The sequence below is a fragment of the Neofelis nebulosa genome, chromosome 4 (genome assembly GCF_028018385.1).
Source record: "Neofelis nebulosa isolate mNeoNeb1 chromosome 4, mNeoNeb1.pri, whole genome shotgun sequence".
Classification (NCBI taxonomy): domain Eukaryota; kingdom Metazoa; phylum Chordata; class Mammalia; order Carnivora; family Felidae; genus Neofelis; species Neofelis nebulosa.
In genome coordinates this window covers 160,204,821-160,226,484 of record NC_080785.1, presented here as the reverse complement: position 1 = coordinate 160,226,484, position 21,664 = coordinate 160,204,821, and the positions used below count along the sequence as shown (strand labels likewise).

The following is a 21,664-nucleotide window of genomic DNA, read 5'->3' as shown; positions in this document are numbered from 1 at the left end:
CGGGGCCCTCCCAGGATGGGAGCCAGAGGCCGCCAACATTTACCCATGCCGGACCAGGCACCACTCTGAGCGGGTGCCTGATGGGGCGCAATTTTCCATGTAATCCTCAGAACGGCCCCTGGCATGGGAGCCCACACCTCAGATGTGAAGAAGCCAAGACAGAATGGCTAGGTCACTTGGAATAGGGCACACACTTCACTCAATTAAAAACAAAACAAAACAAAACAAAAAAACCAACTCATCGAGCACCTACTGTATGCTGGGCACTGTTGCAGGCACTACAGACCCAACAGTGGGTAAGACAGAAAAAGCCCTGCCTGGGGGAGTTCACGTTGTCGCCGGGAAGCCAGAGGAGAAGCAAGCACAGAGGTGAATCAAGGGCATTGCAGAACGTGGTCCGTGCCCAGGTAGTAAACGAGCCGAGCCGGGAAGAGGGGGCTGGAGAAAGGGGAGGGGTTCTACTTTCAATCCCGTGGCCACCCTGGGGGGCCATTCAGCGACGACTTCTGGAGTGCAGAGCATGTCCCTTTTGAGGCAGAGGAGCGTTCTCCTCCAGCCGTCCCAGGACCCGCGTCAGATGATGCAGGGGCTCAAGGCGGCAGTTCACAGCAAGAGAGCAAAAACAACTGGGGTCCCTCTTTGGAGGACAGTTAAGTGAAAGGTGACAGAATCCTAAGAAGGGGTAAGAAAGAGGAAGATCCTGCCAAAGAAGAAGCTCCAGAACATTTTTTCAGGTGAACGAAAGAGGCGGGGAAAGGTAAGGATGGGGTTTCCGGAACAGGAGGGAGACTGTGCCCCATTTCCTATCTATGTCTGCATCATGCGGGTGGAGGCCCCATGGATGGGGAGTAGGCATCTCACAAGACATCGTTGGACACAGTTTTGGTTTCTGAGTCCTCTTAACTTATTAGTGATTCAAAACAACATCAAATTTTAAAAATCCAGAAAGGGAGCAAGGCCGGCCAGATGGGACCCGCCGCAGAAGGCTCTGTTGTAACAGGCTCCTGAAGGAAGCTGGGGAAGGAGACTTGCAGGCCTCCAGGGCGGCAAGGAGAAGGCGGGGGGAGGGGCAAGGGGGGAGGGGAGTGGGGGGGGGAGGCTGGTCACCCAAAGTGGGCGCCCTACCTGTTGGACACCAAGAGGCAGCTCTTGACTGCGGCATCCTGGTCCACGTCTACTGAAGTGGCACTGGGTGGCACCAGCAAGTGCCCTCCACCCCATCCCCAGGCAGGGACCACAGCCAGCCCAGCCCAGCACCCCACCCCACCCCACATCTGGAGCCACACGTGCTCGAAAAATGTTGCTCTGGCAGCAGTTTGCTGCATGATTGAACGAATGTGTGCATCTCTGGACAGAGCCAGAGCCAGAGGTGCAGGGACTGTGGCTTTGGCCAGGGAGGGGGTCCAGGCTGGCAAAGGGCTGGGAAGCCGGTTAAAATCCACTGCAAGAGACAGACAGGGGACACAGTGCTACTAACAATTTCACCAGAATCCGATGGCGGTGATGGGCCACGTGTGATCCCACACGCGATAACCACGGAGGGGAGAATTCAAACAGAAGCAAGGACAGACACTGCCAGGGGAGGCAGAAGGAGCCAGCCCGGCACCACAAGGCCTGGGCTTGTGCCTCCCTTCTACTTTCTGGGGGCCCTATGGGGGCCACTCTTCTTTCCGGAATGCCCTGTATGGTCCCTACCCACTCTGGTTAATTGCGTGGCTAAGAGCCTGGAAGCACGGGATAAGTCAACGGAACTATGAGGTAGCTGGAGGCCGTCGACCATGACTCAGGTGCCAGGGTCAAGCCCCCTGGGATAGGCCACAGCACCACGATCCAGGGACTGAGTTGCTCTATGAGCTAATCCCCGGCATCACGCCCTTATGGGACAGGTGGGTGGGGCATGTAAGAAAAAAGGTCAGACACAATGCAAAGAAAACCGAATGAAGCTTCCGACAATTAAACCGACAATCACCGTGATCCTGGAACTATTACTGTGAAGGAGGAGAGAGCGAAGGTGGTGTGAGGGGTCTCCCGGACAAGAGTGAGCCAGAGCGGAGGCTCGGGCAGGCCTCGGGCATGGCATCTGCCTGACGTGGCAGGTGCTGATAATGCTGCAGGGCACACAACAGCAGGGAGAGGAGGGCCCCCAAGTGTCGGCCGGGCGGGCACCGGCTACGTCGTTCACGCTATGTCTGCACCGTGGAGTATTATGCAGCCGTTAAACAGGGTGACTGGGACCCGGTCAGAGAAACAGGGAAGAGCTTTGAGACACACAACTGGGAAGAAATAAAGGACAGAACATTCTGCCTGTTTCTGAACAAAAAAGGGGCTAGTTTCTATTCTCAGGGTGTCTCTAGGAGGAAACAAAGAAACTGGTCACAGCACTGCCTTTGGAGCAAGCTTGGGGGTCAACAGGGAAGATTTCTTTTTCTTTAACATTCCCTACTAATTCAGAAAGCTTCTCTTATAAAAATTAAATTTCCTTTTTTTTTCTTTTCTAAAAACCAGGCCCATCTGACCCCAAGGTCTTAAGTTATACTGGGATGCCTTTCCCAACCTGCGAGGGTCCCCTCTGCTTTGCCCCTGCCTGATGGCTGCTGGTTATCCTGGGGAAGCACCTATCACCTGTCACCTGAGGCCCTGAAGGCTGGCTGGTCTGCTAGGGGCAGGGACTCTCAGGCCTCAAGTCCCAGCAGGGTCCTGAGCCGACCCAGGCCCCGCCCCCCCCCCCCCCCCCAGCCCACTCACATGGCACTGGCCGTGTAGCTGGCGTCACCACCCTCCACATACTGCACTTGGCTGGAGTACACGTGTGGGACGGGCACCTGCTGGAGCTGCTGCACCTGGTGTGGGAGGAAGGGCACACAGAAGGTCAGGGGTGCGGCGGTTCCTCTGCCTCTGCCTCTGTCTCTAAAGGGCCGGTAGCTGTCCAAGCTCGCAAGGACACCTGGCTCCCCGGCGGGGAGGCTGCATTTCTGGACTTTCTGAACACATCCTGGACAGGGCCAGGGGTCAGAGGCCCAGGGGTTGTGGCCTTGGTCAGGGCTGGGAATCGGGCGGAGCTGTGTCAGAAGCCAGGACTCTGTGCTTAGGCTACGGACGGCAAGGATGGGGCCTGACGTGAGGCGGGCTGAGGAGACCCCGGAGTCCTACTCTGAGCGTGAAAGCTGGACCCCACAAGTAGAGCCAAGCACTGGGACAAGGCTGTCACTAGAGCTAAAGCCAAAGCTGGAGCCTGAAAACCACATACAAACAGGGCCTCAGGGGTGGAGCCTGCATCAAGGGAAGGATCCCCGTCCGTAGGGGCGGGGCCTGGAAACTAAGTACAGGATGTCAGGGGAGGAGCCAGAGGCCAGGGGTGGGGCTCCGGTTGGCGGGACACAACCTGGAATTACTGACAAGGTTTGGGGGGCGGGGCCTGAATTCCCCACCCCCATCCCCCGCCCGTCTGTTGGAGTGGAGGCTGGGACCTGGGACGGCCAGTCTTGGGGGTGGGGGTGGGGAGTGGGGAGTGGGGGTGGGGTCGGAGGTGGGTCCCCACACTGGCCGGGCGGAGGTGGGGTCTTCAGGGCCAGCAAGGCCAGGCGGGCAGCCTGGGGCCGGGCGCCGGCCGGGGCCGGCGGATCCCGCCCCCGCCCGCCCGATGCCCCCCGCCCGTGCGTCGGCCACCTACTTTGAGGGCCGTGGCGGCCGTGCCGAACACTAGCACCTGGGGGACTCTCTGGATCCTGACCCTCTGGTCGGGGCTGGCTCGGGCCGGGAGCCCGGGCAGTGGCTCGAAGACCACTTTCTGCTGCGGCAGGAGCAGGTGCGGGGGCATCACGCCCACCAGCTCCACCCACGGCTCGGCGCCCGGCTCGTAATGGGGCGGCGGCGGCTGGGGGCTGCCTAGCTGCCGGACCTCGCCCCTGCACGCGGGCGGGAGCGGCGGCGGCTCCGGGGCCAGCGCGCTCGGCCGGGGCCCGGGCGTGGGTGGCCGGGGCGGCGGCTCCGGCGGCGGCGTGGGCCGGGGCTCCTGCTGCTCTGCCTTCCTAGCGGGAAACTGACTGCCTGAGCTCTGGAGGACAAACAGAGACACTGGGGGGTCACCGGGAGCGGCCGCGGGCGGGGCTCTAGGCCTCCGCCGCCCACCGGGTCGCTGAGCCCACGCGGCAACCCCACGGAAGATCCCGCCCGGTGCCTCAGGGAGGGGAGAATCCAGATCTCTCTCTTAGCAAAACCTGGGCCCTTGAACCGCCAGGTGCCGGGGAGAGGGGAGGCTCCAAGACAGAGTCTACAGCCCACAGCCCCAAGCCCTTGAGGAACTCCCCGCCCCCCCTCCCCGCCCCAGCCCCGCCCCATTCCCTCCCTGCAGCCTGATGCGCCCGCACCCACCCCTCCCCAGCCCGGGCCTAGTCCCAGTTTGCCCAGAGGTAAGTGAAGACACGCACCTCTTGAGCCACGTGAACTGGCTGGAGCCCCTGCACCGTAAGTTGCTGCACGGGGCCGGCTTTGGGCGCCTGTGGAGTGGCTTGGACCACGGACCTCTGGGATGGAAAAGGCAAGTCAGACTGTGGTAACCGTGGCGACCAAAGGCCCACCCATCCCTGAGCACCCACCCCATGCCCCCATGAACTCCCGTAAGCCTCACAGCAGCCCGGTGAGAAAGAGGCCACCATTCTCCAGCTCTTCCCTGCCGGCCCTGCACCAAGTGCCTTTGAGATTCAGGACCACATTGACCCCAGGCGTTCAGTTAGAGGCGTGAACAGAGGCTCATCAAAGTGAGGCTGACAGGAAGTGGCAGAACTGAAGTTGAACTTGGGACTGACTGCGGGAGTCCTTGTCACCCACCCCCACTCTGGACATGAGTTATCGCACACCCCCACATCCGCCTGCCTCCACATCCTTACTTTCATGCTACCGCAGGAATACGGACATCGCCCTCAGGGCACAGAGCGAGGGGCAGAGGCGGGGGGTGGGGTGGGGTGCCGAGTGGTGGATTAGGACTCGGACCCAGGCCTGGAGGTTCAGAGGGTGCGTGGTGCTCGGCAGGACACCTGCGAATCCTTCAGGATGGGGTTTCCGCTTTTCCTCTGGGGGAGGTCTGTGCCTTTCATCTGGTTTTGCGAGGGGTTTGGGACCCCGCAAGGTGAGTGATGGCGACCAGATGGCAGACGACCCTTGCCACTTAACCTGCCCCAGCAGCTCAGAGCATAGCCTCCTCCCAAAGGCTGGCCGTGCATTTGGAGGCTGGGCCTCTCCCCGAGCTCCTTAGGGGTAAGCCTGGACTTGGCCTCGGGGCTTCCTCCCGCCGAGTGGGCCCAAAGAGGCAAGGTTGTTTCTCAAAGTTGTTTCCAGCGCCCGTTCAGTGTTAGGTGCCACCTGTGAGGACCACATCTCATCCCCCAGCAACCCCGACCACCCTGCCCCCAGACTCCCAGGGCAGAAGCCATTATGCAGATAAGGATGCCGTGTCTGAAGGAGAGCAGAGGTGCTTGCCAGAGGCCCCGGGGGGGCCGGCTGAGGATGCACCCCTACCTGCTTGGCTCCCACAGACCTTCCCGACCGCAGCTCTCACAGACAGCCAAGGAGGCCGCAGAGGCTGCCTGGCCAGGACCCCCTGCCCCAGCCACCGCCCGCCTTGGCCTGGCACCTCTTGGGTGACGGGGACACTCTGCTGAACACCACAGACCTGCAGCTGCTGCGGCACGGCACCCGCGGGGGCCCCAGCCGTCTTGCTGGAGGAGCTGTTTGCCTGCCCCGGCGACCGCTGCGAGGGAAGGAGACACGGGAGCGTAGTCTGGGCACCCAGGCCCTGGAAAACCCTTCTCAGGAGGGCTGTCCCAAGAGCTACTTGGGGAGGGTGGCAGTCTACAGAGGTCTCAGCCTCCTAGGCTGGTAACTGGCCGCGTTTCATGAATCCAAATGCCTAGTCCCTGCCGTAGCCCCGCTCACTCCCAGGCAAGGCTAGGGGTTCGGCTCACAGGTGCTGGTGGGGGGACCCACCCTCCGCAGCCCAGATGGCCTCAGCTCAGAGGACACCTGTGCCTCCGAAATCAGAGGGACTGCCGCCTTGAGGTGAGGAGGGGTAGGTGAGGCAAGCCCCACTTTCCAGATGGGAAGGGATGTCCCAAGGCCACACAGCTGAGTGGCGGCACCGGGCACTGACCCCAGGCAGACTGGCGACAGAGTCCCTGTGAGCTCTGGGCCCTGCTGTGGCCACTCGGAGCTGACGGCCCTTGGTATTATTAGCTGTTTTACACAGAAAACACTGGGCTCAGGAGGCTCCAGGGGCCTGGCCAGAGTCCCCCAGGAGAAATGGCTGAGCTGGGGGTCTGACCCCAAGCTCCTGATGCTGCCACCTATGCTCCCAGCCACCCGTGGTCTGCCTGCCTCCAACACTCTCATTAGTGCTTAGGGGGTTCCCAGAATCCACCCTGTAGTCTGGGGAAGAGCCTCTACCAGCCCTGAGGGGCTCAGGGGGACCCGCTTTGCTTCCTGGGATGCGGGGTCCTGATGCGGAGCTGCGAGGCCCATCTCAGGCTGGGGTGGGAAGCGGCTCAGAGCTGGCAGGGCCACGAGTCAGGCAGCCAAGCCACCCGACCTGGGCTCAATAAGGACTTTGGAGGAGCGAGTGGGCTTGGGGGCGCAGGGACCCCTCCAAGTATACTCTGGGGGTACATGCCCAACCCGGGGAGAGAGGTACAGAGAGGGCAACCGACGGGGCCACCACCTACCTCAGGGGGCGAGTGCACCTGCTGGGTGCCATGCACTGTCAGGGAAACCTGGCCACCCTTGCCGCCTGGGGCCGTGCTCTGCACCACCAGACGCTGCGTGGGGAGAGCCTAGAACCAGGAGGAAAAAGGACCACAGTTCACTCACAACAGCCCGTCCGGTTCCCGAGAGCATCTGCGCCACACCAGGCGATGTCCTGGTGGTGCTCACCGTCAGCTCACAAAACTGCCCCGACGGCCCCCGGGCAGCACTGTTACTACCCCCACCGTACACAGGGTGACAGCGAGGCCTGGGGCGGCGAAAGCGCTCGCCCAAGGCCCTGGAACCGGTAAGTGGCCGAGCCAGGGTCGACGTCCAGGGAGCCTGGCTCCGCGGGCCATGCGCAATATGCTCTCACCCTTGAAGCCCGTTCTGGGCGGAGCCCCGTCACACGGCCGGCAGCCTTCTGGGGGACAGGCCACCATGTACTCACGGTCCCCGTGCTGGCTACGGGCTCTTGGCTCCTAACTGGCATTGGGTTCTCTGCTTTGAGATATCGGGGCCGGGCCTGAAAGCCACCTTCCTTACTGCTACTCCTCGGCTGTCTATTAAGATGTCTCGTGCAGCAACTCCTTCCCCAACGGGCCCTGACTACCACCGTCTCACTGGCCGGAGGCGGCGGTCATCCCCCTGGATGGGGCCTAGGTCCTTGATGCTGGTGAAGGCCCATCTGAGCAGGCCACCAGGAACTGGCTCTGCAACCCAGGGGGAGGCCGGGCCTGGTGTGGCACCCTTACCTGCTGGGGCACTGAGATGTTGGTGAGCTGGAGGGGAGACACGTGGCCCGGCTTGGCCTGCACGCTTGTCTGGACCAGGAGACGCTGTAGGGGCAGGGAGTAAGGACCTGAGCCATGCGGGCTTCCCCAGGGCGGGGCGGGGGTGGTGGCTGAAGCAAACATCTTGCTAAGAACAGGTGAACAGATGGCTCTGGCAGCAGGGTGGGAGGGGAGGCCAAGTACCTGTGGCCACCGTCACCAATGCCCCTCTCGTGTGCCCTCCCGCCCTGCCCCCTGGGGGGGAGGGGAGTGCATCCTACCTGCTGGGTGCCCTGCACCTGCTGAACCACCTGAGTGGGGACTCCGGTCTGGCTGGCTGTGGAGCCCGGGCTGGCTTCTGATACAGTCTCACTGGCCCGCATGGCGCCTTCTGTGAGGAAGGGTCACTGGGTCAGCTCCGCCTGCTGTCCCTGTCAACCCTGAGCCTGAGCCCATCAGGAGGGGACGAAGTGGCCTGAAGCTGATCCTCTGACAGAGCGGGGTCTCTCCACGATCCTGCCTGTCTCCTGGCAGGCCCTGACACTGCACATTGGGATAAGCCTTAAGGACCTGTGGCCCTTGACAGGCAGAAGCAGCCCCACCCCACCCCACCCCTCCTCGAACCAACGCTAGACCAGGAGGGGTGACTGAGGAGCCGTGATGCTCAGGCCCAGAGGGCTGGATCCCTTTCCCCAACAGATAGGACTTGTGGACAGCCAGTGACTGACCCCCTTCCCCAGGGTCTCAGCAGCCCTGGAAGGACCAAGGTGCTGGGGCCACCTTCCTCAAGAGGACTCTTGGCTTCCCAGGAATGGGAGATGGTCAGGAGTGAGCTCAGAAGGCCTTGCCAGCCTGTGGCCAAGCACCCCACCCCCCCTCTCTCCACTGTCCCAGCCTCCCTGTCCTCGGTGGGGCGGGGGCAGCGGGGGGGGGGCTTGGAGGTGGGCAGGCAGGTACTCACGCTGACAGGCAGCCGAGAAGAGGCAGTCGTAGAACATGGTGCCCACCTGTCCCCGCCCTGCCCCTGCCCCCGTCCATCCAGGGGAACCTGCCCCACGGTCCTCACTCCTTGCCCACCTCTTTGGGAACAGCAGGGTGCGTGGGCAGCTTTCTACCCGCAACCTTGGGGAGCTAATCCCTCCCGGTGGATGCAGAGCTCCCGGCTGCCCTCTTAGAATAAACACTCTCCTCCCAGCAGACATGGCCCAAGCAGGGCCTTCTCTGGGCCGGGGCCTTGCTATGAAGTCAGGAGGGAGGCTGGTACCCGGAGACGCTATCGGGCAGGCGCAGGTCGAGTTTCATGCACGTCTCGCTGAGCGATTAACAAGGGAGCTGAGAAGGGGAGGGGCACGGGGGGCAACTGTCCTTGAGGGATGCTGGCTGGGAGTCCCCCGCCCCAGTCAGGATACCATCCATCCTGCCCCCTCCCTGTGGCCTGGCTTGGTCCCAGCAGTTCCAGAAGCCAGGGTAGGGTGGTGGGGTGCATATGTGCCTGCCTTCCTCCAAAGTGCTACCAGGAGCTAAGCTGCCAGTGCCACCTCCCCGGGGGGTCCCTGGCAGGACTGGAGGGTGGTGGGCAAGGAGGAGGGCTACCTATCATGCTTCTAGTGCCCGAAGTGTTGCGCTACGGTCTTCCCGGGTAGCTGGAGACAGAAAGAACTTTTATCACCCCTGTTATTAGATAAGGCAAGCGACAGGGAAAGAGGAAGTGACCTGCTTAAGGTCACCCAGATGGGAAGTGGCAAGACAGGATGCTGGCCCAGATCTGTGCCCACGTAAACCTCACATTGTGCGTAGAATCCAGAGTCTCAGGTCATGCTTGGGCTGACACCCCAAGGGCCGTGGTAAACAGTGAGGGGGGGGGGTCAACGGGAACCCCAGAAGGACCAGAGCATTGGGAACTGGGCCTTGGCTATGTGGGGACACAGGCTTGGGAGAAGAGCCTGGCCAGGGCAGAAGGGCAGTGCCAGGGAGAACCTCAGGGACCAAGTCTGGAGCAGAGCTCAGGAACGTGTTATGCATTGGGGGGAGGGGGAGTGGTGGCCAGATGTGGGAGGTGGTTGTTGGGGGAGGCCTCTCATTGGCCACACGTGGGACACACATTGGGACAACCTCAGGCCTGCTTGGCCAGCTGCCTCTGCAGCCAGTTCCAGGAGATACCAATCCCTAGATCTGGCTAGAGTCCTCCCTCGTATCCACTTAGGCTTCCCGGAGCAGTGAGGGAGGCAGCCATCACTGAGATGGGCCCCCGGGAGAAACCTGAGAAAGCCCTGAGTCACGTGAGGGGCCTGGCACACCTGGCCGTCCGTGGGGCACGGGGAGCCAGGCCCAGCCCAAGGAATGGCACCCAACCGAAGAGGCCTCTGACAGGTTTTGCCTAGTTCATGGTGGGCCAGTGACTGGAGGGCTGGCCCCAGCTACCTCCTAGGCCCGGGGCCTCCGATGAAAACGCCTTCAGTGGGACCTTCAGCAGGACCCTCGGCAGCTGGGAGGCCTGGGGACCTGCTGAGACCAGGGGATGGGGAAGCCCCAGGAAACAGTCTGGGATGGTCCTCAAGGCTGGGAGCCCCGCATCTGCCAGGCCAGGAGGGGGTGCCAGGCTGCACCATGAAGTAAGCAGGTGAGATTCCAGAGTCTAATATTTGGATGAGGAGCTTCGTGTGTGTGTCTGTGTGTGTGTGTGCGTGCGTGTGTGTGTGTGTGTGTGTGTGTGTGTGTGTTGGGGCCTCTGCATCTGTCTGTCTGCTTTCTCCATTCTGGGCATGTGCCTGAGACCAGGGAGGGCCCTGCAGCCTCAAGTCTATAGTCAGGAAGTGGCAGCTGGTTTCCTGTCCCTCAATCTGATGAGCATCACTTCCTCCCTGGGCCCTGCAACTTCCCCATTGAGACCTACTCACATCTCCAGGACCACGAGCTATGAGGGGGGAAGACTGAGGGAAGCCCCAGAGGCTTGATGACAAGCTGTCGTCCTCACGGACGACAGACGGGGCAGTCTGGCTCTCTCCCTCCCGATCCTTTGATCCTGGAAATGACTTCCGTCAGGCGCTCTTGGAGCGGCCTGTGGGTCCTGGGTCCCTCGTCTGCCCTGACCTTGGCTTCCCCGTCTGTAAAGCTCTCTTTCGGACACAAGTCTTCCTGGACTCCCAAGGACTCCAAGTGTGAGCGAAGCAGGGAAGACAGGCTGGCGGCAGACCCTCCTTCAGCCCAGCCCTGTCTCCTGCGGGCTGGCTCAGTTTCACCTTCCTGCCGGTGGCAGCCAGGGCCCGCAGTGCCCTCCTTCCACCTCGAGTTTCGGGCAAGAGGCTGGCAGCCTGTGAGGACAGGCACTTATGGATCTAGAGGGCTGGTCCTGAGCAGGGAAACGAGTTTCCTTCCCATCACCTCCAAAGACACCTTCGGGCAGAGCCCATAAAGTCTGGCGTGTGGTGTTGCTCTCAGTTGGGCTTCCAGCCTGGGCTCCAGGTTGGATCTGGCCCGCGACCCCCCCCCCCCCCGGCTCCTCCCTGTGTCCCCCTGGGTCCCTGGTCAGCTCAGATTGCTCTGGCTCTGGAGGAGCCCCTGGCACCTTGCCGCAGCCTTGACTGGTGTCAGTTACCTCCCCTACCCCCGCTGCCGTGCCTGGGATGGGCTCACGTGACCCAGAGGCCACCCTTAGATGAAAAGAGACACTAACCCAAGAGAGGGTCATGGAGGAACCCTGGGAAATCACTGCGAGGGAATGGGGGAGGGGCCAATGGAGCAGCAAGTGGAATGACAAGGTACAGCCAACCTCCTCTTCCTCAGAACAGACGAAGGAAGCATCACCCAGTAACCCTTTGGGGGACGGGCTCCCCGCCACCGGGACAGGGAGCAGCGGGGAACAGAAAGCCCCCAGCACCACCGTGAAAGACAGACCAAAGAAGGAATCCCTAGTGTCACCCCCGCGGCCCGTTCACTGCAGCCCACCAGCATAGAGTGGCCCCACGGTATAACGGGGGGCCAGGGGAGTGGGAGCAAAGGCCTGACCTCTAAGCACCAGGGGCTTGCTCCCTGGGCATGCATCAGGGAGTACAGGAGAGGCTGGGGGCGGGGATAGAGGAACATGCCAGGAGTTGGGGGTGCCCTAGGGCCTGGAGCCATGTGCCCTTTCCAAACCCTTGCCCTGAGGGCCCTGGACCCCCAAAGCAGCAAAAACCAGCACCCAGGAAGTCCAGGGCCAATCAGATGCCCTGTATGCTGAGCGAAGTCCTCCGGCAGTGACAGGCGAGGCCTCCTGCCTGCTCTCAGCTGCCCAGGGCTGACCGAACGTGAAGGCTGTGATGGGTCAGGCTGGCACTCACGTGGGTGCTCACCAGTCATTCCACAAAGACCCAGTGGACAGAGCCCCACCCTCAGGGATAAGGGGCTGGGCGTCATCACTTCAGGTGACGATGAGTGTTAAGAAGAAAAATAAAGCAAAGTCAGGAGACGGAGTGAGCCGTGGAGGGTGGGGAGGTGTGGGCGTCAGGGAGGTGGCATCTGAGCAGACACCAGAACAGAGAGGACGAGCCATGGGAAGGTTTGGGAGGGCAGCGCTCCAGGCAGAAGGCGCCGAGAACGCAAAGACCTGGAGGTCAGACTGAGCCTTGTGGGTTTTTAGAGCCGCAGGAAGGCCAGTAGGGCTGGAGCAGGTGTGGGAGGGGGCAGGTGGGACCAGGTGGGGCTGGGAGGCTGGCAGATCTCCCAGCCAGAGTTGGAACGCTAGGCAATTGTCGGCAGGGGATGTAGGAAGGGCGGAGCTTTGAAAGCCCTTTCCTTGTGGGAGAGGCCACAGGGGGCCAGCTCTCAGGTGAGAAAGCCAAGGTCAGGGTTTCTCAGAGAGGGTTCCCAGGGCCACCTGCCTCCGAATCATCTGGGTTGAACTGGGTTGTGATGCGATTAATCAATAGTTGCCATCAGGCTCCCTCTTGGGCGCTGTGGGGGTGGATGGTGGTGGGTGAGGGCAGGGGCTGGATCAGGGTGGGGGCCGTGGAGGTGGGAGAGATGGTCGGTGCTGGCAGCATTTAGGAGGTGGGGCCAAGAGGTCTTGCTCAGGGATGGGTAGGACAGGAATCCAGGCTGGCCTGGGCCCGGGTGTGGTATTTATTAGGACGAGGAAGTCTCAGGAGAGGGTGGACTGGATGAGGGGAAAACATCCAGAGTTCCATCTGGCCATGCTGGCTTGGGAGGCCTGTTCAACCCTGAATGGATGGGTCACAGGTGGCTGGGGTTCAAGGCTCTGGCCCAGGGAGTGCTGTTAGCACCGAGGTGGGAGTGAAAGTGGACACACTGGACAAGGCCACCCTGAAGGGACGGGAGGAGGAAAACAGCAAAGGGGGCTGAGAAGGGAGGCAGGAAGTGGGCAGAGACCAGGGCAGGAGGGTGCTTCTGGGAGGAAGGGGACCAGTGTGTCAGGTGGCTCCCAGGGACCAAGGAAGCAGACCAGCAGACAAACAAGGTGGAGCTGTGGGCGACTCCCAACTGGGGCCCTGGGCGGGGGGTGGGGGAAAGGCACGGGCCAGCAGAGGAGAGAAAACGAGTTAAGGAAGGGAGGGGGAACCCTTCAAGGAATTTGAACTTAAAAGGAAGTGAAGCCGTGGGCAGCAGCTGGAGGGGTGCAGGAACTGGGGTTTCTGGTTAAAATGGGAGCTGTTTCACTTTTGCAGGCTGGTGGGAAAGATGTGCAAGAGAGGGACTGAGCCACGAGGCCCTGGAAGGGATGGCCTGGGATTTTCAGAGCTGGTGGGCACAGACCCACCCTGAGAGCTGTGAGGCCAGCTCAGGGGAGATGGGGTCCTTCTTGATAAGTGATGGCACCTGTCCCCAGTCCCCAGTGAGGTAGGCAGCAGGGTCAGGGATCAGGAGGGAGGAGTGAGATGAGATGATGGAGGTGAGGGTCGGCTTCTTGCAGAGTTGGGAGGTGGGGTATGCTGGTAAGAAAACCCAGCAGGATAACTGGGCAGTGCTGGGAACCTGCTGGAGATCTGTGACCTGGGGACCCTGGCCATGTCCATGGCTGGTGCTCTCAGCATGGCTCTCACATGACATCCCTCCAGGCCAGTCCCTGTGGTAAAGAGTCACGACTTTGAGCCCCTGCTTGCCCCCACCCCCACCCCTCTCTGGAGACCCCGACACTGCCAGGAGCCTAAAGGATGCTGCTCGGGGCTCTGGCTACATCCGCTCTGGTCCCCTGGGGTCATGTCGGTTGCCACATATCACTCTATATTGTCCTATCTTCCTAAACCTGGCCTTGACCTGCCCCTTCCACAGCCTCCCAGGATGGCTTTGCGATTCCCCCTCCTTCCCTTTCCATTCTGGAAGGATTGAGGGGCTTCAAGGCATTCTCCCCCCGCCCTACTCCCACCCCATCCCTGGGTGCACACTGGAAACCACTGAAGATGCCCAGTCCTGGTCTGAGCTCTGCCTCCTCAGGGGCGTGACTCCCTGTCCTGACCCTCTGCTCCCAGTCCCTCCTGCTGGGCCCATCTCTAGGACGTGGGAAAGATGGTCCAGGCAGGAATCACGGACGCCACGACTCAAGCTTCCCGGCCACTTTCTCTACAGCCACAGGGGAGACTGCAGTGAGAAACAGGGGTCCTTGGCTACGCGATCAAGAAACTGCCCAACCAACAGCCTCCCTCGGCCCCTGGGTCCTGCCAGAAACAAAAAGGGTGCACCTCTGGGGAGGCCTCCCAGCTGACCTCCCCAAAGTGCCCCCACGAACGCCTCGCATGAAATGAGGGCAGGCCGTTCGCCCTCTGTCTCCAACAGACGTTTGTAAACTTTAAGTCCCCCGCCCAGTCCTTTCCTCAAGTGGCAGTTTACTTGGGAACAGAGACAGAAACAGCTCTAAGGGCCGCCCTGGTGGAAAGGAGTTCAGGCGCACAGAAGCCTCGTTGCTTGGCCTGACCCCTCCTTCCCCAGAAACGCCCCCCACCACGTCCCACCCCCCCCCCCACCGGGAACCCCAGCAAGTTTGAAAGCTGCCGTGCTGTTGACAGGCACAGTGACAGAGGGAGGGCATCCCTGTGCCCCCCTCCATCCAGGACACAGGGCTCCCCAAAGTCCTGTCCGAGTCGTTCTCAGAGCACCCCCGGCTCCGAGGACATGTCCACTTACCAGAGACGGTGACCACGATGTACTGCTGGGACGCCGGGGTCGGGGTGGGGGCGCCAGCCGGCTGCGAGGGCGTGGGGGTGGCCGGGAGCTCCGTCACATACTGCTTTTGGCTGCCTGGTGGCTGTGCCTGGGGCTGGGGGCTCTGCAACTCAGTGACATATTGGGGCTGGGGGGTAGCCGCGGCGGCAGGCGGCTGGGGGGGCTGGGGCGCCGCTGCTGGCGGCGGTGGTGGCTGGGGCTGGGCCTGTGGTGGCTGGGATGGTTGTGGGGCTGCCTGGAGCTCAGTAACGTATGCTGGTGTTGCCATGCCAACAGTGGGGGAAATGATAATAAATAAGGCTTTTTTTTTTTTCTTCCTTGGGAAGAAGGGGAGGGGGGGAACAAAAAAAAAAAAAAAAAAAAGGAAGGAAAAACAAGAATTAATCTACAGGCGGAGGAAACCAGGGGCAGCTCCTGGCTCCCTAGAGACACGGTTAGGTTCATTGCTAACTTAATTAAATCCTGAGGCTGGTGGCCAGAGACAACCAACCCATCACTGCAGGGGAACTGGTTATGGACTGGGGCTGGCCCACGCTTCTTCCACTCACCCCTGTCCAGGGCTTCTGCCTTCTTCCTTCCCAGCCTCGGCTGCCTGGGGGACCCCTGTGTCAAAGGAGGGAGGGTCTTGGGCCCTCACCCAGAGACAAATAGTACACTTCTCCTGAGGGCTCCTGCAGACTGGGCAATGTGCTGAGTGCTTTCTCTCCATTATTTCATTTTAAACTTTGCAACAACCATGCCTGGGTTTGGGTTTGCTCCTGCCAGGTGAGGAGCTGAGGCTCAGAGAGGTTAAGGAGCTTGCTCCAGGCCACACAGCAGGCTGAGGCTGAATCCTGGGCACTCTGAGCACCTGAGTAGCTGGCTAATTGTTGGAAGGTAAGGTCGTGGGGAAAGCTGTCTCGCAGCCAGCCTGCCCCAGTTCCCTACATGCCTGCTATTTGGACTTGGATTCTTGGCTGGGTATCATTCCCAGTGGGGTGCCAGACAAGGGAAGAGTGTTTTTGAGTCCAAAAAGCTCTTAGAGCAGCTTGTGGCCACAGAGGCTTTCAGGCCCTTGAATGGACCATAATGGGTTACCATAGCAGATGTGAGCTCATCACAGGAAGAGTGCCCTTCCGAGTCTAGGGGCACCGGGCTGGGAGCAGGCCCCGGCCACAGGGCAGGCTCAGCAGTCACCGCTGACCTCAGAACGGGGCCGGCCCAACCAGGCAGAGGCAGCTTTTCTGGCTGCTGAGGGGTCGTGGGTCCCGCTCCCAGGTACTGGGCTAGGCACCCGCCCCTCCTGATGAGCCCGGTCCCTTCTAGCTGACCGCGCCCCTCCCAGTGCTAAGCCCCACCCCCGCAAGCCCCACCTCCCTCTCACCAAGCCCAGAAGATGGGCAAAAGGTTTCCCGGGCCGCCGCCGCCGCCGCCGCCGCCGCCGCCGCCGCCGCCGCCCACACTAACGGGTGCCATCCCCAGCCCCTGAACATCTGAGGACAGCGGAACCAACACTGGGGTGGTTAACAGAAGCTCCAGCCCCGGTATCTTCGCGGCCCCTGCCAGCCCAGGGAAGTATTTGAGTTTGACAGCCCTGCCCGTGGTCGCCTGTGACACCCATGGGCACTCCAGGCCCCGCTGGCCGCTGAACCAGAGGCTCTCCTGCGCTAACCCTTGAGCACCTGTGTGCCATCGCGCGCCAGCAGGCAGCCCTCCGGCCACTGGTGACCAGGAGTGGGATTTGCAAGGGGAAGGGTTTGCAAGTGGGATTTGCAAGGGGAAGGACGCGGGGGGGGGGGGGGGGGGGGGAACAACTCTTGGTTGACCGGAAGCCCCAGGAGCCCTGGCTGCGATCACCTCTGCACAGCAGCCCCATGACGGAGGAGCCACCATGGCCATCTTACAGATGAGCAAAACCGCGCCAAGGGTGCCCAGCAACTGGTAAGAAGAGGATTTGAACCTGGGTCTCTCTGAGCTCCAGATGTGTGCTCTTAACTGCTAGCCCCACCCCGGGAGCCAGGCGCAGGGCTCACTTACTTCTCTCAATCAGTACATAGCGTGTTCCCTGTTTTCCAGATGGGGATACCTGAGCCCCATGCACAGAGATTAAACACCTGCCACGCGCAAGAAAATGTCATCATCCTGCAGCCCCTGCCCTCCCAAAGTCTTCATGCCAGCATCAGAGGGGCTGCCTTATGGGGGCTCCTCACACCATCAGGTGCAAACTCTGGCCGAGCTCAGGTGCTCGAGTCACGGCTGCTGATCAGTGTCCGTCTGTTTGGGGTCAGAGCCACCTCGACACGAACCCTGACTGGTCTCTTAATTCATGAACACGTTACTGACCTTCCGCTGGGCCTCAGATTCCCCATCTGTACCTGGGGATGAGGAGGACACTGATGCATAGGGCTGGTGTAAAGGTCCGACGAGACAAGCCCAGCACCCAGTAAGCCCTGAGAGGTGGAAACCACTATTCTCCTTCTCCTTGAACAAATATCTGTGCCAGGTAGAGATGGAGGGGGAAGGGGAAAGAGGTCTTAGAAAGAGGTGCCCAGGGGGACTCCAACCCTGGTGTTTGTTCATCAGCATCACCTACGGAGCTAGTTAAATGCAGGCTCCTGGGCCCCACTGCCCAGAGTCTGGGATGGCCCCAGAGTCTGCTGTTTGAGCCAACTCTCCAACAGATGGTTCGAGGCAGGTGGCCCTGGGGGACGTCTGTGAGAAACCCTGGCCTGGGCTTTTCTGAGCCCCAGCACGGCTTGCTCCTGGGGTACCTCCCACAAGGAAAGAACTTTAAAAGCTCCACACTTGCAGGTGCTTTCAAAGCCCGAAGGCCTCATTCCTTCCACTCAGGGGCAGGGGAAGGGAGGGACAATGAAGGCTGAACAGCGAAATTGAAAAGGAGGAGGGGAGGGGCGCCTGGGTGGCTCAGCCTGTTAAGTGTCTGACTTCGGCTCAGGTCACCATCTCACTGTTTGTGAGCTGGAGCCCCGCATCAGGCTCTGTGCTGACAGCTTAGAGCCTAGAGCCTGCTTCAGATTCTGTGTCTTCCGCTCTCTGCCCCTCCCCCACTCGGAGTCTGTTTCTCTCTCTGTCTCTCTTAAAAATACATAAACATTAATTCTTTTTTTTTTTTTTTTGAAAAGAAGGGGAGATTAGTGAAACAGTTAAACCAACTTCTCTATTGGACACCTTCTGAGCACTGTCATTGCCATCAGTCTCCAGGAAGGGCCATACAGGATCCCAAGTTTCCCACAATTGTGTGACCAGGGAGCCCTTTTCTTTCCATTGGTGGATGAGTAGGTTAAGCACTGTTTTGCAAGGTGCTCCCTAGAGAGAAATAAGTCACAAATATTTATACGGCATGAGACCCCTTTCTTTACAGAGCAGGGCACACAGAACAAGGGAATCACTCAGCAAACCTGTTCCTTGGCAGTGAAACTGCCAAGAAAGTCACCAATGGCTGTGTCTATCTTTCAAAGTCAGTATCTCTTTTTGGAGAATGTTTGCATCAATCATTGAATCAATCTGTGGGCAGGCAGCCTCTATTGCAACTATTCAACTCTGCCCTTGCAGTGAAAGCAGCCATAGATAATATGTAAATAAATGAACGCAGCTATGTGCTAATAAAACTTTATTTATAGACACTGAAATTTGAATTTCATATCCTATCATGCCAGGACATTTTATTCATGCCACACAATATTCTCCTTTTAGATTTTTTCCCCCCAGTCTCTTAAAAGTGTAAAAATCATTCTTTGTTCACAGGCCACACAAAACCAGGTGGCAGTCAAAGTTTGCCGACCTCTGTTCTGGATGCCAGATTCTACAACGAGATGGTTTACATCTTGGACAAGGCCCTCAGAAGGAAATGGAAAGAAAGCTCACTTTCCTCATCCGTAGAATGGCTTCAATGGGGAACTTGCAGGGGAACAGGGAATTTAAATATCATGATGTGCGTTTCCTTGATCCTCTATATCCAGTGAGTTTTTAAGACTTCTCTGTAATTCCTCCAAAACAGATCCTAAGGCTGGACACTTCTCTCCACTTTCATCAGCCAATCCCAGTTGTCAGACCCCCACAACACTGTCATTACTGGCTCCTAGCTCCAGACTCGCCTCTATAGTCTTTAAGATCCTTTGAAAACACAAATCCTATCTTGTCACTCTTGTATTCAAGAGGTTCCAAGGCTCCTATCACAGAAATTAAATAAAATCCAGAGCCCGTCCCAAGACCTCTGGGCCTCGAGGCATCTAGCCCCTCAAGTCTCTCCTTCTCACTTTGAATGTTCTAGTCAAACTGGCTCTTGCTCCGAGAATGTTCCATGCCTCCTCCTGCCTCAGGACCTTTGCACCAACTCTTCCACCTGACTGACATCCTCTCCTCACCTCTATTCCCATTCTCCACTGCTGGCTGCCTCATATCATTCAGGTCTCAGCTTATATGTCACCTTCTTGGGTCTCAAGTGTGCCTCCCACCCCAAGTACTCTGAAGCACAGACTCCTGTTTTATTTTCTTCCTGGACCTCTATTTCCTTATTTCCTTATTTGCTTCTTTTTTCTTTTTTTAAACATTTATTTTATTTTTGAGAGAGAGAGAGAGAGAGAGAGAGAGAGAGCGAGCAGGGGAAGGGCAGAAAGAGGGAGACAGAGGATACAAAGCAGACTCTGCTCTGTGAGCACAGAGCCCAATGCGGGGCCCGAACTCACGAACAGTGAGATCATGACCTGAGCCAAAGTTAAGAGTCAGCCGCTTAGCCGGCTGAGCCACCCAGGCGCCCCCCCCCCCCCCATTTTCTTATCCGTAGTTCCTCTTCCTTCCATGACCAGAAACACAAGCTCTCCCAGGGCCGAGACCTGGCCCGCCTTGCCCATCACTGACCTCCGGGTCCAGAACACTGACTGGCACATAGTAGGGACTCAACTTTTACTGTCAAATGAGTGTCCACATGCCAGGAACACACTGTTAATGAGTGTCAAAGGTCACTGTGAATCTACCAATGGACGAGACCTTGTCAAAGAGTTACTGCCTCCTGCCTCTGCCTGCCAGCAGCAGGCTTGTGCAGCAGGGCTGGGCAATGCCCCCTGGTCCAGAACGGGCTGCCCAGCCCAAGAAGAGCATACAGTGTGCCGTTGCTGTCTGCAGGCTGCATCCCTGGGGAAGTCTGCCTGGCCCATCCCCGAGATGTTGAGATGTGTATGGGGAGGGGAGGGCAAGGACTTCAGCTCCAGGGACACCATTCCCACGACACCCACATCTCTGGCTCACCCAGCTGCCTCCTGGAAGCCTTGGGGCTGAGTCTGGGCCCAGGCCCAGGAGAATTTTTTTCTGTTTGGCTGCTCTCCTGAAGCGGGAGAAGGACTATTCAGGAGCGAGGGGAATAACACTTTCCCACTAGAAACTAGAGTCCTGGTATCCAGCTTCCCGGGATCTCTGTCATCTCTGTCATCTGCCCACACGGCCCAACAAGTGAGTCAACCTTTAAAGCCACTAGGCTCTCACCCAATTCAAAATGATAAAAATAAATACAAGCGGTGTAATTCAGAGGGCTGAGCAGGAAAGGACAATCGTGATAATAAGGGGAGCCGCTAACACAGTTTGAGCAATTACCCTGTATTTGATATTCAACATGTATTCTTTCATCGGGTCCATAACACAGGAATATGAGATTAAGAGTGTTACCGATGGTCACTGTCCCTCGCTTGGACAAAAGGAAACTGAAGTTAGAGAAGTACAGTAACTCATCGAAGGGCACACAGCGACAGTTGATTGCGAGAAAGCAGCTGATTGCTTCCACCAGCGAACTAAACCAGTGCCCTCAACCCTAGTCACAAGACCCCTCTGGGCTTGGGCCCTTCAAATGTAAAAGTTATGGGGGGGAGGGGGCAGTTAACAAGCCTAGATAACTGCTAACATCGCCTTCTGCTCAAAGTTTGCCTTTCCAGTGGGTGGTGATGACCTTTCTGGCGACTTGGTATTTCCAGTCTGGCTCTGAAAATTAATCTCTAACTTTCTGAACTTTCAAGGGGTCCTGTCATCTCTCAAAGAGGAACGGGTCTAGAAAAAGTCTCCGAGAAGTGAGACCCCCCCCACCCCTCCCCCCTTGTCTCAAATTCCTGAAGGAAAGCCTCAGGAGAGCCTGAGACGATCCTTTTCCTCGAAGTTTACTGACTTTAAAAGAAAAGGGCTACAGTTTGCACACCGCAAACTCAGAGCTGCACTCAGCTGAGCTGATGCACTGAGCTGCACTCAGCTCTGCTGATGCCGAGCTCCAAAGCAAGACAGAGAACAAGTAAAGTGGACTTGCCCAGCTGGCTATCTGAAAAAAATAAATCCTTCCCCAAGCAGGTAGATCCTGTTGCCCGCCAAAGCAGTCGCTCAGATTCTCCTGTAACAAACATGGAACACTTCCCCTTTCCTCTAATCTTGATGTGCCGCTCCTGCCCACGTGGCTCTGGAGGCTGGTACCTCCTCAGTGACATGTGACCCAGCTGACACCAACTTGATTGACACAAAAACATGTGTCTGGCCAAGAGAAGCAGCTTAAGAAATCTAAGAAACTTCCCCAGGCGCCATTTGCTTCCCGTTCCCAGAAAGGCAGACCTTGATGGGCAAGAAGGTTAGAAATCGTCCCATCTCCAGAAACAAGTCCTCTGGCCAGGGACGATACGAGGTCTAAGAGAGCAGCGCACAGAGAAGCAATCAAGTTTCTGTTCGTCTACCTCAGTCACCCCAGATCACTCCTCCCCTACCATGGGCTTCGACTTCTGCAAACCAGATCCTCCCGGCTGAAGCCATATTCCTAGCCCACAGTTTCGCCATGAAACTTTGTTTTCCTTTGCTTTCTCTCCGAGAATAAGAGAGATTTAGGAACAGACGGCAGTGTGGAAATCAAGATTAGCTAACAGTTCTATCAAACCATATTCAAAAATAGCACATAGCAGTAAAAGTTCAAAGATGAGGCTTAGAGAAATTCCTGAAAGGAGTCAGAAATCCCTGAAATGTAGAAAAGGGACGATGGCAATGAT

At 58.8% G+C, this 21,664-nt stretch overlaps 1 protein-coding gene and 1 long non-coding RNA gene across 15 annotated transcripts in view; both read right to left on the bottom strand.

Annotated features, from left to right (window-relative positions):
• The window catches only part of RFX1 (regulatory factor X1), a 32,462-nt gene that overhangs the window by 9,498 nt on the left and 1,300 nt on the right, over positions 1–21,664 (bottom strand). For 2 of the 14 annotated variants that reach the window (XM_058727776.1, XM_058727773.1), the window contains exons 2-10: positions 15,209–15,263; positions 14,622–14,977; positions 7,787–7,896; positions 7,488–7,571; positions 6,714–6,821; positions 5,630–5,746; positions 4,428–4,523; positions 3,671–4,054; positions 2,746–2,840 (exon numbers count right to left, since the gene is read on the bottom strand). In XM_058727776.1, the coding sequence (XP_058583759.1) occupies positions 2,746–2,840; positions 3,671–4,054; positions 4,428–4,523; positions 5,630–5,746; positions 6,714–6,821; positions 7,488–7,571; positions 7,787–7,896; positions 14,622–14,928 (1,301 nt within the window). In that variant the 5' untranslated portion in view covers positions 14,929–14,977; positions 15,209–15,263. Of the gene's footprint in view, positions 1–2,745; positions 2,841–3,670; positions 4,055–4,427; positions 4,524–5,629; positions 5,747–6,713; positions 6,822–7,487; positions 7,572–7,786; positions 7,897–14,621; positions 14,978–15,208; positions 15,264–21,664 lie in introns of those variants that run through there. The other 12 variants (XM_058727770.1, XM_058727774.1, XM_058727778.1 and 9 more) reach the window with 11 other exon arrangements.
• On the bottom strand, positions 19,230–20,998 carry LOC131510545 (uncharacterized). The gene is made up of 2 exons (XR_009261089.1): positions 20,886–20,998; positions 19,230–20,844 (listed from the first exon to the last, which is right to left on the bottom strand). It is a non-coding gene; the product is annotated as an uncharacterized LOC131510545 (long non-coding RNA).